This window comes from Melospiza georgiana, chromosome 6 (assembly GCF_028018845.1).
Source record: "Melospiza georgiana isolate bMelGeo1 chromosome 6, bMelGeo1.pri, whole genome shotgun sequence".
NCBI lineage: Eukaryota > Metazoa > Chordata > Aves > Passeriformes > Passerellidae > Melospiza > Melospiza georgiana.
This window is the reverse complement of record NC_080435.1, coordinates 40,055,794-40,074,178: the sequence shown is the minus strand read 5'-3', so window position 1 is coordinate 40,074,178 and position 18,385 is coordinate 40,055,794. Positions and strand designations below refer to the sequence as shown.

Sequence of the window (18,385 nt, the reverse complement as noted above, 5' to 3'; positions counted from 1 at the left end):
TTATATGTTAGTCAGACATGAAGTTTTAATATATTTTATTTAATATAGGGTTTTAATTAATAGGCACATGTGAATTGTAAATTGACTGAGTGAAGTTATTGAATTTTCATATTGCAGCAAAGATGTACATTATTAGTGTGTCAATTCTTCTTTTTCCCACATCTTAGTTCTTGAAACCCACTCAATTGAACTTAAGCCTCTAAGATATAAGACTGACATCAAGAAATCTCCTCAGAGAATGGCTTACCATGTCATTTTCTTCAGGGTTAATATTTTCTAGCCTAGAAAAAAGGGACACAGAAAGCCTGATCAGTAGCATTTCCTTAGTGCAGCAAAATGAGTTCGCTTTTTAAATCTTTAGAACCTCAAGTAATTTCATTCTACTAGTCTTTAGAGTCAACCATGACACTGAACATATTAAAGTGCCACCTGCTCGACTCCATCTTTCAATAATGCTCCATATCTTCAGCACTGACTTCAGACTGTTAAGTTATTAATGTTTACTGCTATATATGACTACAAGGATCAATTGTTCATATGTGCTTAGATGAAAAAAGTTCCCCAGTGATAGAAATGACTGATGCTTTTATTTTATTTATTTCTGGGCTTACAACTTTTACATGCTGGGTTTTTTTTTTTTGTTTTTATTGCACCCCAAATGAAACAGAACATGGCTTTTGTTGATAGGGGTTTTTTTTAATTTTTAAGGAATTCTTTTTCCACCTCTTTCTTCCAAAATGAGGGAAAAATCCCAAACCAGTTGAAGTAACTTTAAAAATATTTAGATTTTATATCTTGCATAAAATAGAAAGCTAAGCAAATTCTCTGCAAGGCCCCTATTTAATTCTGGAACAAACCTGCCTGCATTTTCCTCCCTTTCTATTTCAATAGAACACATATTGACCTGTCAAATACAAAGATGATACGAGGAATTTAGTCATACAGCATTGAATACTGGCTGTGTAAAAGTAGTAAGTGATAGCACAAAAATCTAATAAATGGGATAGTACACATTTTATTTTATCTAAGGTTAGTTAAATGGGCAGAGATCTTTCTTCTAGAAAAATGAGCATATTAAAGTTACCTTACCACTCCACTGCTACTTACTTAATGGTGACTTCTACCATAAGTAGCCTATGATATTTTAAGACAGATACAGTACTATTAAACATCTTCTACACAGCAACACTTCAGCAGTGCTGTGACAGGGACTGCTCCAAAGCCATGATTTCAGCTAAAACACATTATAGAACACTTGACAGCAAGCTACCACATTTTCCATTAGTTTTGCAGATAACAGTACATAAGACATAGTAAATCAACAAGTATAGAAAATTTTAAATTAAAAAGAAATATTTCAGAATATACTATCACTGTTATATTTACATGGCATTCAGAAGCAGTAACTACTCCAACATATTCAGTCAGCATCAGAACTAAACAAAATAAAGTAAAAGCTAACCTTTGCTGGGTTTGACTTTATGCATAAAGTAACACAAATAATAAAATAACAAACATAATAGTATTAATTATTATATTATTATAATAAATTCTCATAGCTGGATCCTTGGCCCAGCTTTAAGGTCCTACTTTAAGATCCTGTTTAAGATCCTGCTTTAGGTTTTTACATTGTTCTAAGCACCACTTCATGTGGGACTTTAAAATGGATCTCCAGCTAGTTTGTATTCACAATGAAAAGAACAGTATTTGTCAAAGTAAATTGGCAGAACTGACCCAGCTCCTCCAGAGGACTTCTACACTGCTAAAAGTGTGGGTCAACAAAACCACCCAGCCAACCAACAGGCTGGGTAAGCAAGATACCTTAGGGAGAAATGGGAGCTGAAAAAAGAACATGAACTTCTGCCATAAGCATACCTTCAGCATATAACTGCCACAAGGGATCTATCTGTAGGTATACAAACATCTCCTTAGGTGACAATATTTAAAAAAAAGTAGCATCCAGAGCTGTGTAATTGCCCTGGTAACTCTCCCTGTGCTGTGCACAGACAATGAATGAAAGCATTATGATTTTAAACAGCAGTAATCAAGTATTCCTCCTCTCCCACTTCTAAACGCATTCTGATAACATAACCCCTAGAGTCAACAGGCCTGAAAGAATTTTAGTTGTTACAGTTAAATAATGACAATAGAACTGCTCCAGCTGCTAATTTAAAGAAAGAATTAAAGCATTTGATAAAGGTTGGCAGGCTGTTCAATATTGCACTCTTGTAAAGTTCTCTGATTGGAGTAAGTCCAAAGCAGATGGGAAGAGTGACTTGTGCTCTAAAACTTGATGAGTGTGGCACAAGTAGCCAATGTTCTTTATAAAAGCCCCAAAACTCTATGTGCTCCACATCTCAGACAGGGAACTTGACCGTTTGAACAACCACCATAAGGAAGGAAGAAACTATCAAGGGTGGTAGTTAGAAAAGAAAGCTGATGTTCTCTACAGGGAAATCTCTTAAACCAGTTCTGAGACTGTGAATGGCATCAGGGTATCAGACCTCTCTATAAAGCATGGGAAAGAACACCCAAGTGGATGACAGCTAGTACAACTGCTGTTCTCTAAATGATAGCAATAAAATGTAATAGCTTGGCTTCAAACTACCAGTCAAGGGAGTTACTGATTCTCCTGGGAACAAGTACTACTTTGGCATTACCAGTGTTTCCAGTGTCTTCTGCAATGACATGTTTTTGAGGAAGGTACTATGCATGTTCTCTGAGAAATGGAGTTTCTTCTCTTTTCTCATACTTTTGCACAGAACTAAGTCAGTTTACAAGAACATGAGTGAAGCAGACAGAAGGGGTTGAAGGGAAAACAAGTGAAGGTGTTCTGAGGGATTCATATGTGTCAAGAACTACCACTCATATGTCTGTGGATTCCACTGCAGAGAAAGCAGCAATATGCCAGAAACCCGAGTCATTGACCAAGTTTGTTGACCAGAATAATTAATTTTCTGCATTACTTGAGAGCTTTAAGATCAAAGATCTTGAGTTTATGCTAACTGTTTATATACAGGATCATGTGATGTTTGAAGCCGTACAAAACTTTCTTTACTCTTGGAACATACAAGACTACTCTATTAACTTGTAAATTCTACAGAGTAATGGTGGACAAACTATGTGCAGATTATTGAAATTAATTTAGAAAATATTGTCTGGCCTGAACTATAACAATACTCAAAAGAAGATGACTGGTTTTCTGCCTGAAACAGGAGTGTTCTTAGTAGAATCAATTAATTAAAACATCATTGCCTGTCATTTAGTAAACTAATAACTGCACCTTTTCAGTCTCCTGCCATGGAAAGCTTGTTTCTTTGTACTTCTCCTGGCAGAAAAGTAAGAGAAATCTCTCAGCCACTCTAGTCTTTGTGGGACTAACAAAGATGATCACCAAGATCATCACAAATCAGATGGCCAAGGATTGTATGGAGAAGCAAACTGTAGCTTCAAAGCTACCTACATCCCAAGGGAGAAAGAAACCACTTTTTATAATTTTCCCCTGACTTAGTTCTGTTTAACATATGATTGCCTATTTCTGTTGAGTTAAAATGGCATACATAAAAATCTATGAACTATTAATTGCACCCTTTTTGCCTTATAAACTGCTCCTACACTAAAGATAGGGAAAAAACCCATATATTTTTACTGTGTCACCCACATAATTAGTAGAAATTTTGCTGAAGGAATTGTCTAGTGGGCTTAAAGGCTTGATTGATTTCCTATATGTTGCATCTTTTGACTGACATTCTGGTACTCTGTGTCAAAAGATCCCTATAAAATGTCACATTCATCTTATTTCTCCCTCAATAAATCAATACTGAAGCTTTAGATTATATTTTTAATTTTTGTGATCAAAATTATTCACCTTCTCTCAGTCTCCAGAGAAAAATAGGGTTTTATAAAACAGCAAACAAATTAACCAATAACACAGTAAGACTAGCCCCAGTCTATTTCATTGCATGGATAATAATGTCTTAAGTTTTCCTATAACCACTATTGAGCAGCTTATGACTGTCAGAGAGTGACACAACAGCCTTTTTACATGGTGCAGGAAATGTATACTTACTCTTTGAGAGACTCTTCTAAACGCTGCACTCGCAGAAATGCTTCATCTCTCTCTTCATTGGCTAACCTAAGCCTTGCCATGACAGCCTCATCACGTTCCCGTTGAGCAGAATAAACTTCTTCCACCAGAGCTGCAAAAGTGTGTTCAACAAACAAGTTTGACAGGGAAAAGCACTATTAGATGCACTTATGTTGGCCTTTGCCACCCCCTCCTAAAATCAACACTTCTCCAATGACCTTGGATTATTCTGCATAAAGTCTATATTGCTTCTTAGACACAACACTAAATTTGTGTTAATTGTTACACTCAATACTTTAAGGTATTAAATAAATCTATGTGTTTTCAAATTCACCCGTATAAAATCTAACAGGGAAAGAAAGTGATTTGCTGGGCGTTCTGAATACTTGCTTAATGGAAAAGTAATTCTTAAAGCTCAGAATCATATAAGACACTAGCAAGTTTCTTCTAGGACACAGAGTTAAAAGTAATCACACATTAAAACTATTACCATCAGACCGCTTCCTATCAGGGTGGCACAGTGATATTAAAAATTCTAATATTTTTATAGTCTATCTCTGGTATCACAAGAGTGGCACAGCTGGCATGTCTCCTCTGCCAAGCCTTTACTTTATTGTGTAATATACTGTTATATTATCTGTTACAGCATACATGGACCTTAGAGCATTAGGTACCAATAAACTAAGATTTACTGTCTATCCTTAGGAGCAAACTAACACCTTCAAGTCATTCCTCATCCTGAGCTTACATTTTCTCCCTGCCTCTCCCCTGTCAATATGTCTAACACCATCTCTGGCACACTGCCAGAATCCTTACCCCGACCCTGCCTCCACTAAAATCTTTATTCATACTTTCATCATTTCCCTCTGCAATACTGCAAATCTCTCCTCACAGTCATCATAAAACCATGCATTCAAAATGTCTAGGGACTTTGAGGATGCTGTAAGACTGCTGTCACTCCAAGACAGAGTTCTATATTCTCTCTCACTGAAACCTCAAAAAACTCAGCTGAGGTCTATAGGTTCCTGAATTCTCCATTCTCCTTGGCCCTTCTAGTCTGTCAAACTGGGGTATAGCCATAGTCTCCTAACATAGTGTTTTTCAAATTTTGATGTTTCTTTCTCAAGAACTTTCTCTATTAAGGCATTGCTGCTGGGCTTCCTTACTCCCTTCAGAACTATCTGCTCCTCCCTCAACCACTGCTTAAGTCATTACAATCTCAAAGAAAGTCTTCCTCCTTCTTTACTTCCTCCCTTCTACTACAAGTCTAGAGCTTTTGTCCCTCCATTCCTACCTAAATTGAGATCAACTTTTTGGCCTTTTTTTGTTATTTTACTCTTACTTCACCTCTGTACATATTGCACAAAAAACTTCATAGTGGAATATATAATGAAACATTATATTTGTCCTCACAGAATGAAACAATAGAAACACAGTAGCACATTTTTGTAGCAACTATATTACTGGCACAAAATACATTTTATCAGTACCAAGAAAAAAGGAATCTTGTCCTCAAGCTGGGGAGAAGACTGTCACTGAAGAGTAAGGAAGCATTTTTTGCAAGCCTAGCAAAACGTTGCAGGCTAACAGCCCATTACACAAAATCAGACAGGGAAAGGCTAAATATTAATTGTGAAAGTCCAGTCCTTCCCCCTCAGAGGAGCCACAAGCCTAGTCATCAGGTCAGAGCTGTAACAGTTATGTCCCAACAACAACACCAAAAAAAATTCAGCAATGGAAGCACAGATTTTGAAATGTACGCAAAAATTAACAAACACTGATTAAATTCTCTTTAATCCAGAAGAAGGGTGTTTTTTTTCCTTGAAGATCTATTTCCCCTGTTTGCAACAAGAAAACTTTGCTTGATGTGGAATGGAAAAACTAAGGACTAAGGCAGCTGTAACATTGCGTTTGCACTGGCTGGTATCCAGCAATAAGTTTACAGCACTTGCAGAGAATGCATCTGATATCTGCAAAAGTAGGTGGCTCAGCAAGGACAAGAAAAAAACCATAGGAGGTAACCTAGGCTGTGCATTTCAGCTCACCAGACTTCCATTTCAATTGCTGAGATCTGTGATGGCAGGGAAACTAGTGCCAGAGCAATGACTGCCTGGGTGAACTACAGTGCAACTGCTATGTCCTGACTGGATCTGGAATACACAGGCAGCTTGATTCTCTATGGTAATTATTACCTATCAGTATTACCTATCAGTACCTAAATATATTTGTTTGCTACGGCTTCTCCAGTAAATTATGTCAGTGTATCTAGCATCATAAACAGAGACACTTCACAGAGAATCCTTTCCATAAAGCTGCAAGTGGAAACACTACGCAATTTTCACCTTGAAAACAACTGCTGCAATGAACTGAAAGTTGTCTAAAATAACTGAAGATTTGGCACTTATTACTATTCTGAGGTTAATTATTTTCCAGTTTAGCTAACTTCTTTCTGGCCTGTTCAAGTGCACCACTTCTGTCAGACCTTAGAACACCCTCACCTCAGCATGAAACCCCACAGTTTGTTGACTCCTGCAATGGATTTTGAATGTACACGTACACATAGAGCGACTGTCTTTTGGCATATCTCTGTCCCTCTCTGCATAAATATGGCCAGTGGTAATAATGACTATACAGGCTTTTAAAAAACAGATTTTTTTTCTTCTTTGTCATTAAACCAAAGTAATGTACATGTAACAGTATGAAAGCATTCAGAAAAAAATATTTTTCAAGTTATTTAAGCATCCTGCTTATCTGAAATCTTACCACCCCTGACAGCAGCTCAGATGCTAATTGCCTTTGAACAGTGAACCCTTCCCCCACCCAAAAGTCTATTACAAAACACTGTTTTTAACCAGCAGCTATGAAAAGTACTTTATTGAGCAATTCTTTCTTGTTGTTTTCTTATCCTTCCACTAAAGTAAAGCATTGGTGTAAATATCCCACAGACCAGATCCACAAACTGCATTAAAAAATTCTATATAATTCATGTAAATTCTATATTATTTATATATATATATATATAATTCATGTCACTTCTATGTCATTCTATATCAATTAAAAGTGTCTGGTTTTTAGTTCTGTTTCTTAAAAGTAATATCGCAAGTTTAAGTTTAATTCTAAAACAGATTAGGGAAAATGTAGAAAACCATGTAAGATGCTTGCATAGTAATCTAAGTTTAAAAAAAAAAAAAAGATACTTAGATACATGGCATATTAATACAACATAGCAATACTGACACTTCCAAAAGAAGTTACTTATTTAAAAATACTTAAAGACCTCATCTAGCTCATTTTAATGGTCTGTGGATGACTAAGTCACCTGATCTCTTCACCAGCCAAAGCTGAATTCAGTTTTGATGTATTTGTTACCCAGTGGCTATACATTTCTGACTCCTATTTAACATTTTTTAAATTCCTTTTTTCCTACTCTAGGGAATATTATGACAGTCACACGACTGCAGGTAGTCTGAACATTTCCCATTCACACTGAGCTATGGATGAGTCACCAAGTAGAAGTTCAGGACTGCAAGGACCACAGCATGCTTGAAATAAGTGAAATGCATACACATTTAGGTCTCAATGCAGCAGCAAAGCAAAACATTTTGTGCCATATGTAGGAAAACAAGTGATGTATAAGCTTGTCCAGTTAGAGTCTATGAAAGAGTGACATGACATTCTTTCATATTAGAAAGAGTAAAAATTATCCAGATTATCATCCCTATGCTTCTTTAAAATGTGAGGTGAAAAATGATTAATACCAAGTCACCCTTCTAAATTCCATTCAAGATATGACATATCCAGCAAAATTCTAACTCCATACTGCTACACTGACTAGGTGCCTGATCCAAAGAAAAAACAGATCCAGCTACTTTTTCACCAACTGCTCTGGTCACCATTACAAGGTTTTCCTTGGAGACCTTCTAGTGGCATACCAGCCGGCCCTATCCTTTCCATCTTGAAGCCTGACCAAGAAGAAACACAAATTTGTACAAAATTCATATTTCAGGTAAGAAAATGACACACAGAAATGCAGTATGAATAGTCTAGTATTAAGCTAAAATGAATTGTGTCATTTACTAAGACATATATATACATATATATATATATATATATATATATATAATGGAATTCAAGAGTTAAAATATTTAAATCCCAGAGAACTGAATTAAGAAAAAAGGATTATTTTCCCATGCTTGCAAATATTGTAGTATATAAAAGTACAGCACTATTATTTTAGTTGTATAAACTTAATTTTTTAAATATTTTAATAACATCTTTCTCCTTGTAACTAAACCCCCTGCATACTCTAAAAGAGCTCTTTATTTTAAAAGAATCATTATGCTAAACTCATCAATTCTAAAACATTTTTAGTTTTTAGTAAAGAAAACAATTGTAAACAGAGAGCTTTTGTAAGGTAGATAGCTATTACAAAGTTCACTTAGAAAATCAATATAGCATTTTAGCTGGAATTTGCTCATTAAACACCCACAGCTCTAATGCAAATTATGATGGAATGAATAAAGCAAATACATATGCTTCTTTCTTTTTATTAAATGTAAAATCTACTGTTAATTGCATCTGGTATGTCATATAAACTTTTCTCCTTAACTATTAAATGGAAGCTTTTACAAAAGTCATTAGAGATTCTCTTTCTTTGACTTGTATAAATTTCAATATTTGTTCAGTAAAGGTTCACAGCAGTTAAATTACATTAACAAATATTATTAGCTACTATGTAAGCCAACTAAGTAAAATACTTATATTGCAGGTAAAACAAATCAATGGGTGTTTACAATAATATTTGGATATGTCCATTTTTAAACAAGCTTATCAAATATCATGTAATTCTTAGTCAAATGAGAGAGACTCAAAGTAGATTTTTTTATCCCAAATACTCAAATTTGTTTAGTAAGCTAATTGTTTTCTAATATGGGCAAAAGTAAATATGAAGAAGATGAACCATACCAAGTATGAGTTTACTGAGTCAAAGCAGAGTACATATTTTCTTAGTTGAACCTGATTCTTTTGGCAAACTTATCTCCTATACTTTTTAAACCACCTTTAAAACAGCAGTAATGAGAAGGTGTGCTGGAAATCATTCTAGTTTACACAGTGTTTCATGATTTTCCAAACATGGAACTTTGGGGGAAGCAAGGAAAACACAAGTCCCAGGATAAAAGTCTGTTTGCTTATTTCCTAGAGGTCATCTGCGTAAATAAAATAAACTGAGTAAGAGAGGCAAAAGAGGAAAACGTTGGGACTAAAATCAGAAATCACTTATTTATGGCAGCAGAAATCACTTTTTAAAATTACTCATAAAAAAAGTAAAATTAGAATACAGGCCAAGTCTTCTAAAGAAAATATGAGATCACTACACACAGCACTACTGTATTTCAGAAGATACAGTAAATATTATTACACTACAATAACTGATTTTCAATATAAGTAAGTTTTACATATATATTAAATTTTATTTGACTGTATGGATATATGCATGTTCTCCTTGCAGAAATACAAACCTGTATGTATTTTTCATCCACTCAAATTAGAAATCAAAATCCTCTGAGATTTCCTTCTATTAAATTTAATGACTGTGCTCACAGCTCCTAAATAAGTCAATCTTATCATAGACAAATAAAGAAAAAAACCCCTGCATTGCCATGAAAGCCTTTAAAATGTGTCATTAATTGGTCTCTGCTTATACATGTTTCAAAATGCAGATAATCCCCAGAAATGTTCAAATTCTAAAGCACTTACAAAGTTCTTATTCAGGTTAATGGCAAACTATCTGGAGCTCCAGGGCTCACTGTCAACTTAAAAATAGTGCTGACATGTTCTATTACGAAACAGATAACTTAAGTTTCTAGCTTTTTTTGAAAGCTACCATTCATTTACTTTCAGTTATGACGTACAACTGAAAAACTAAAAGTAAAATAGTGATAAGAAGATCATAGGAAAAATACTGAAGTGTTTTCACCAGTCTGTACCAGGAGTTATAGACTAAAAGTAATTTACACCTAAATGTGACTTTATAGATAAAGCAATCTGAACAAACACTGATAGAACACACTGACTTCTTTATTGCTTTGTGTTTGTTGTATGTATTTAGTGCATAGCATTCATCTGCTCCTACATTTCCAACGCTATAAAAAGAGTGTCCTTAATAAAAGGCTAAAGTTGTTTAGTGGCAGCTCTGCATAGGGTTTTCTTTATGTACTCAGATCACAATTCAATTAAAAAAAAATAAAGTGGAAAAGAATAGGAGAGAGCATTATACACAGACCTCAAGGCAGTTCTTGTGAAAGCCAATCCCTGTACAATACTTAAGCCTCTGCCTCTAACACACTAAACACAGCTGACTTCAAAATTCAAACCATAATGCTGTTAAACTTTTTTCTTCAGTGGGTAATTGCTGATGCCTGAATATTTACTTTTAGGGGGAAAATATAAACATTGCATTAAAGTTTGCAAGTTATAATTTGTCACATTAAAGGAAAGTTTTGTAACACCCCAAGAAGTAGACCATTTGCAGACCGTTTTATTCCTGAATAAAACCCAATTCTTAATGCTCACCTAGCACTTGTGTGGAAGAAAGGACAAACTAGTCATAAAAAATGAAGAAGAAACTGGCTTGCTTTTTACATACAATTTCCACAGATAAATAGCTCAGTAATTGACATTTTAATCTATGCCAACTCATCATATAATGTACTTCAAAGAGCTGTATGCAACTTTTTGACAACCAACAATTCTGACAATCTGAAGGTAAAATCATATAATTTCAAATTAAGCTGTTAAAAATTAAGCCAAGAATTTCCCAGTCACGATGCCCCCACCTTGTGTTTTTTTTCTGTTCTTTAGATGGATTGTTTACCTTCCCATATAGAGGATTCAAATCGTGCAGCTATTTTCAAAATTGTGTTATTTATCAGGAAATATTTTGAAAATATATTCAGGAACTAGTATTCATAATGAAGCATTTAATAGGACAAACCCCCTGAGAGTTATACGGACTAATTATGTAAATAAATTATGCACAGAAAACTGGTTTAGGGAAGTATATGCATTACCTTCTTAAACTGTAAAATATCATCCATATTTAGGTTTATAAACATGAGAGTTGGGAACTACTGAGTTCTCTTGGCTAAAGCCCAATATTGGCCTTATTTCAGTTTAATTGGAAGAGGATCTTGAATTCATCTTCTCCATGAGATATCAGGAACCTGGATTTCTGTTTGTACCAAAGGTTAATAAGAAATGTGTCTGCAAAAGTCAAACAGCATTAAATACCAAAAACTGATTATTATTCTGCAGGAGTTGTTCTGTCATTCATAATCTCTCCATGCTCCAACCTTCCACAGCTAATCTTTAATGGATGACATGCAGGAAAGAAAAATAACATCTAAAAAGGGACTCTAAAGTGAGCTTTGAAGAAATGGAAAATACTTTTCTTCTGTGCTGAAAGTTATTGCCACCCAAAGTTTATTACTGGCAAGATTACTTATTTCCTCTCACTTTATGGATATTAAATCAAATTAACTCTAAGATAACAGCCACTTGGATATTTGTTTTTACTTTTGCTATTAAATCTATGGCATATGCATATTCAGTAATTATTTTTGAAGTTAATTTAGAAAACTTCAAATAATGTTCATTAATATTTCCACACCATATTCAAGAATTCCAAAATACCACAAATGTATATTCACAACATTTTCATAAAAACAGACCCGAAATAGGGACTTCATTATAGGTATATTGCCCTAGTTTCCAAGAGACTGAAAGTTGTATGATATATACCACCATGTTAGAAGCACTGCTTTCCTCTTTTTCCACACTGTATTTCCTATCATTACCTTGGTGTTTCAGAGAGCATCTACAGTTCTCAGGTAATAAAAATGGTGTGAAACCCCTAACAGAGCTGGACTCAACCTTGCTGAGCTGATGTTGATTTAAGAAAGTATTAAATTTTGGTAACATTATTATTAAGATACTGGCATAGAAAAAAACCCAACTCATGGAACATCTGTTGCTACAGAAAGATTTAAGCATAAGTATTTTTATTTTATTTTTGTTCAGAATTATTCTTAGTCTCAATATATACTCTGATAGCAAAAAAAATATTCCAAGAGCTCCAGTTCTGATGTCAACTATCTTATCTTGCTGCAGTAATGGCACTGTGAGAACAGGGCTTTGATATTTTTTCCAGTCTATTACCACTATGCTCTATAACTCTCCCTTACACTCTACCAGCTCCTTCCTCTATAAGTTCACATATATATCCCCTGCATAATTCTTCCATTAGGAAAAAATGAAGTCGCTTACTTACTACATCCATCCAAAGTGAGATCTGGTCTTTCAGCTCGGTTTTTGAAGACTTACTCCCTTGCAATGCCTCCATCTTGATTTTCAGTCTGTCCTCAGAAGATGTATGCTCCTTCCCCTTTCCACTCCCACAGGTGACACCCATTCCCTTTTCTGTTCAATATATGAAAGCTCTGCACACCCAAATTTCAGATCTGGCTATTCTTCATACCTGCCTCCTGTGTGGCATTCCCTTTTTTGCTTACGCTATCCTGGGGTCTGTTCTTTTATGATGTGTGCTTCCCCGGCTTTTCCAGATGTTGCCTCCACCTCTGTTCTTCTTCATGAGAGGGAGCAAAACTAACAGTAGCTTCTGACATTGGGTCAGAATGACACAAAATCCAACAGAAGAATAATGAATAAGCTACAGGAACCTGCGGTTACTATGTCCACCAGAAACAACAGTCTCTAATGACCAAAAGTCTGAAATCAAAACTTGAAATTCTCTAATTTTCTTTAGCCATAACTAGCTGACATGAGATAGGGATCCAAGGAAGTTTTAAAATATGTTTTCAAGGCTAGCTAACAAAATTTAAAAATGAAAACATTCTGAAAATAAGTTATTTACTTCATACAGTATAATACTTTTCTTCCATCATATCTTCTGCTTTAATTCTACTTTTTCTTCTTTTCTCATGAAGCATTGCACAAATTTACCCTTTTTTCTTTACTTTTTCTTTGAACAATTTAAAAATCACAAAATGACAATCTTTAGATTATTTGTTTCTGTAGACTGTTGTAGCTTCATTTCAAAATGCTCCTTTGTCTTCACTTTTCAATTCTTTCCATGAGGTAAAACCTATCAATTAGAGGGTTACCTTTCAAAACAGAATTCTAATATTCCTCAAAGTAGATAACACTTTTATGGTGTACCTTTCTTATGTTCTTTACAATATAATTTTGTGGAGTCACTTACTTATCATAAAGTCAGTACTAAGTAATAATAAAAATGCAAACACCCATATTTACAAGCTTCACTATACCATGTGTTACACACTGCAGTAATTAAACATTAACTAGTAACCTGAAATTGCAGCAGCATGTGTTCTCCCTTCCTCAAAGAACTTAATGCAGGGGGATAAGTTTTTCCTTGAACACACCGTCTGTTCTTTATTAGGTTCTGCTTGTCCATTAGAACTATCCCCAAGGCTTTTATGAGAGAGACACACACAGGCTTCCACAAATCCAGTCTGGTTCACATAATTCCAGATTTTAAACCATTTATCCAAATTTGGTAACATTCTTAGAACTGTAAGACAGGAAGCAAAAAAGTGTGAAGTATTAACGATGCTTCCTTTTGGCAAACAGTTTAAGTAGTAAGGAGCCTCTTGCCCTCTCTCTTCAGCATTTAAAGGATTTTATACTTCCTGTACTCATAAAAGGAGAAAAAAAGGTTATTTTTTTAAAGGTCATTGTTATTTCACTATGTAACTGTCTTTAAAATTTGGTTTATTCTTCCTTTAAAAACAGAATAAGCATGTTAAATTATTATTTCCATATTCATGCCACTCTGTTTTGAAGAAAAAAATATGCTTAGGACATCAATAGAAAGTTTAAGCAGTAGTGTAGGAAAACAACAATTTCCTAACAAGTGTTGCAACCATATCCATAAAAATGAAACTATCTGTGTTTTTGACACACCTTTCTTTCCAGGTTTTAATGAGCAATGAACACCTCTACCAAAGAGAACCATGAACAGAGGTAAAAACACTGGGCAAATATACAGGAACAAACACAAAACTTCATATTCAAGCCAAACAATCTGCGTTAGCTGGTGGATATAACAATGACATGCATAGTGCAGATTTTTCTTTTGTGTGAAAATAAAGCAAGCAGTTATGTGAAATTAAATAAGAGTAAAAATTATGCCTGTATTTAATTTTTTTCCTAAGATGTTGATTAGATTTGACTTTCCCTTCCCCCACCAAGAAAATCTAGGAACTCTCTTTTCCATCTATAATATTCACACTATACCATATTCTCAGAAGTTTGTTATTAAGTGGAATGTCAGCCATCTGTTTTTCAGCTAGAGAGTTTATTATCTGCTCCATTTTCCTGAAGACAGTTACTCCTCCCTTTAGTACAAATATTTTGGGGACAGCTATTAGTACTATCAATACTCTATGAAGTGTGGAAACAATTACTCTATGAGGAAACAATTTTACCAAGCTAATACTTTCTTTCTGAACAAATGATTCCATGAATTTATAAAAGCACTCCCATTAATGTTTTTTAAACATCTTCATGAAAACCTGAGATTATTTTTCATCTAAGGGTACACTGGATACACAGTCACTTTTCAATAATAAGAATGCCCAGCTTTATTACATTAGCAGTTTCCACAAGCACAGAATACAAAGTGTCTCCATGCTTGTATGCCTATCTAAAGAACAATTAACAACAAATATAAGCACATGCTCACTTTCAGGTATAAACTTAAAAACTTTTCCTTCTGAGAATTCATATAAACTTCATTCACTGGATATATGGCATCATCTGACAAAAATTCATTTTAACTACCAAAAGAGCAGATTTTTCAAGAACAGCACAGGTCCCTGGTTGAGGTGAATGTGAGACTATCTCCAAACACGGAGAGGGGGTAGTATTGCTCTGAACCAGCTAAAACAATAAGTGGTATTTGAACTGCTGGTTGAAAGGTAGAGGCACTGGTAATCATTATTTCCCCTTGTTTGTTCAGGACCTTCCAACAAAACAAACAACCTTTTTGTGATTGGATTGACATGGTGTTAACAATGCATTTAATGCCCAAATCAGTATGAATACAGGTAAAGCTCCTACTAATACCAGTACCAGGATGTTAAAGCCATCTATTTTCTAAGCAACTCTAAACAGCCACACATAAAAAAAAAAGTCAAATCTTCCCTCCTTTAGCAAATAAAGCTAACATTCACTAGGCCACGTCATATAGCAACCACGGGTACTGTATGAGCCATACAGCCATCTGTTAAACGCTTGCCTACTGTACCTGCAATCCTTTCTGCAATCTTGGCTTCTGTAGCTCTGTCTTGCAATTCTAAGTCCAGTTTTATTGTCTTCAGCTCCTTGTCCTTTTCAGCCAGCTTATCTTGAAGCTGAATTGAGCAAGTGGACAGTAAGATTCTTATCTGGTTGAAACTGTCAACAAGCAATTCAACCACAATAAAATTGCAAACAATGATTTCTCACCCCCAAAATACAAATACTAAGCGTTAAACCAGAAGTTCAATTGATTATATTTACATGTTTAAAGAACAAATGTTAAGAATATGATTTTTAACATCTGGGCTACCTTGCTCCGTGAGACAAGCAGCAATGCACATGCCATTGTTTTTATTTGTGATTCTCTTCCTCAGGTATCACCAGCTGTAGTCCTTCTTGCTGAGGAAGTTCAGAATTGCACAGAATATAATGTAGGTTGTTGCATTAATAGCCTGTTTCCTACCAAGATACAGACATCACAGTCTGAAAAGACTGGTGTATATGCATATTTTTCATATTCTTCATCAGATGGAAGATTGGTATTCTTTCACATACCAAGGCTTTTCTTTTAAAGGGTATTTACTAAATCCGTTCTTGGACAGATATCTGAACTATAATATTCAATGACACTTCATGGAATGACTAGAGACTGTTAGATTTGTTTAGGCACATGCAACCACAGCTAACACTGAAAGCAATGCAGTGTTCAAGGAAGATGGAATTTTCTCCCCTTCAATAAAGCTGAGCTATCAGGGCACATTAATTGGATTCTATCCATGAAATCCTGGGCTAGTCTTTGGTCTTCATTGGTTTTCATCCAGGGTACAAGAATCTATGTCATTGATCAAAAAAGTCAGAGAGTAGGTTGCAGGGTTTTTTTTTTTAATTCCAGAGAAATAGCTGTTAAGCAAATACTAAAAATCCAAAATTACAGGAAACTAGTGATTGGTGCACTAAAATAAATAACAAAACTAAATCAGGCACAGTTTAAAATGTATGTTTTGCAAGGCAATTATAAAAAAGCAAATATTCGTATCTTGAATATCTTAATTGTACCTTTTTATTTTTGGCCCTCAGAGTGTCCAATTCTTTTAAAAGGAATGCAGTTTCTGTTCTTCCACCTAAATCTTCAGCATCATTCCATGAGGATATAAATTCAGGGAGCATCCTGCTATCCTTTCTTTCTACACTGCTGCATTTTTGAAAGGGGAAAAAAAAAATGAAAAATAATTAAAAAAACAGTTATTATTCCACCCCTCTGAAACAAAATGCAGAGAAATAAATTATCAAAACTTGTTAACAAACTTGTTAACCACTGCAAATGTATTAAATAGTCAGAAAAAATGGATGCCCTTCTGCCACTTCTTAAAGCTGTAATTCTGAAAAGAATCTGCAAATCTGGAATAGTAAATAAATATCCTACAGTACTAAGGCAAAAACCAGATGAATATAAATGGGCTATGAAGCCTATAAACAGCAAATGCTTAAGGAAAGCAAATACTAAAAACCATTGCTTAACACAGAGAAAAAAGTAATAAAACATTTGGGGATCAAAGTGATGCTCAGGTCTAAGCAAACCAAATTTTTTTGTAGAATGATTCCACAAGAAGTGATATGAGAATATCCATTAAAAAATCTAGGAATTCGTCTTGAAGAAATCTGTAAAATGATGATATGATTCTAAATATTATAACTGACAACAGGAATTCCATACTGTATGCCACCTGAAGTTTTAAAATAACTTACTAGCCATAGACAACTTAAACTAAGACAAGATTCAATGGCCAGAAAAATTCTCACAAAGTAAGGCTCTCATAAAACTTCTTGAGTATCCATTGATACTCACAGATCATTCAGACCTTGTTTGTAACATGGCAGCAAAATTAGTAAATGAATGATTAGAAAGGAACTAGCAAATATTTTTAATATTTGCTTTAAGCATTTTCTGGTTATACATTTCATTGCTAATAACCAATAAGAAGTAGCCACAGAAAAGCTATACCCTCTGAACTCCTGCTTCCACTGTAGACATTACTTTATTTGTAATTCACATCCTAGAAATATAAAGAATGCTATCTATTGCTCCAAAGAGTCATTATCTTAGGCAGATAGTTGTCTGTACTCAGCCACCCTTTTTTCACCTGCTTCCACTGCATTTATTTTCTCCTCCCTTCTCCTTTAAACTAAAAATGATAAATCACATTGACAGTACCAGGACCACCATCTAAAACACAAATCAACACTAACTTAACATTTCCTAGATTTTTCTGTATCAAGAAATATTAACATATATTCTAATTAAAATCTATTTGGGCAAAGATAGGTTTTGGCATATAGCTTTAGGATCCTACATATAACATACATGGAGCTGAGATGGTTCACCATGATGACTGCTGTGGGAGGTTAATCTTGGTGTTCCAGACAAGCCTGATTGTCAGAGGGACTGGCACCGGTGAAAGGTAAAATGAACAATTTTTGGGTGACTCTGTGCTGGGCTGTACCTAAGCAGTCTGGATTATACTTGGCATTTAGTGCAGGATGCATTGCCCTTACAGCAAATCTCAGCTGCTAATGCAAAAAGGCAAAAAGGAAAAAGTGTTAAGAATTGGGTTTAGCCCAAACAGTCACCATTAGATCATAATGAAGATAGCAAAACTGGGTGTGGAATCTGCTAGACAGGTGAGGAATCAGTGTATTTTTCAAAAGTATGTAATAGGGCTTTGCAGCCTTGATCCCATTTTCAAAAACAACTCTGACACTCTCAGTTGAAAATTAGTATTCAGACTGCCTAAGTCACTCAAAACTGGTAGCATGTTCCCTAACCAGTAAGCTAGTTAAAGGTGTAACTAGCCAGCTACTTATACCTTTGTACATTGGGTCACATATAGAATGAGTGTACATATTTCTTAAGACTGCTATAAAGGGCCACTGCTCAGTAAAAACACTAGTGATAAG

General features: G+C 34.8%; 1 protein-coding gene across 4 annotated transcripts in view; it reads right to left on the bottom strand.

Moving 5' to 3' along the window:
* The window catches only part of MIPOL1 (mirror-image polydactyly 1), a 185,095-nt gene that overhangs the window by 118,604 nt on the left and 48,106 nt on the right, over nt 1–18,385 (bottom strand). For all 4 annotated transcript variants that reach the window (XM_058026968.1, XM_058026969.1, XM_058026967.1 and 1 more), the window contains 4 exons: nt 16,487–16,622; nt 15,438–15,543; nt 4,070–4,199; nt 248–281 (listed from right to left, as the gene is read on the bottom strand). In XM_058026968.1, the coding sequence (XP_057882951.1) occupies nt 248–281; nt 4,070–4,199; nt 15,438–15,543; nt 16,487–16,622 (406 nt within the window). The remainder of the gene's footprint in view (nt 1–247; nt 282–4,069; nt 4,200–15,437; nt 15,544–16,486; nt 16,623–18,385) is intronic.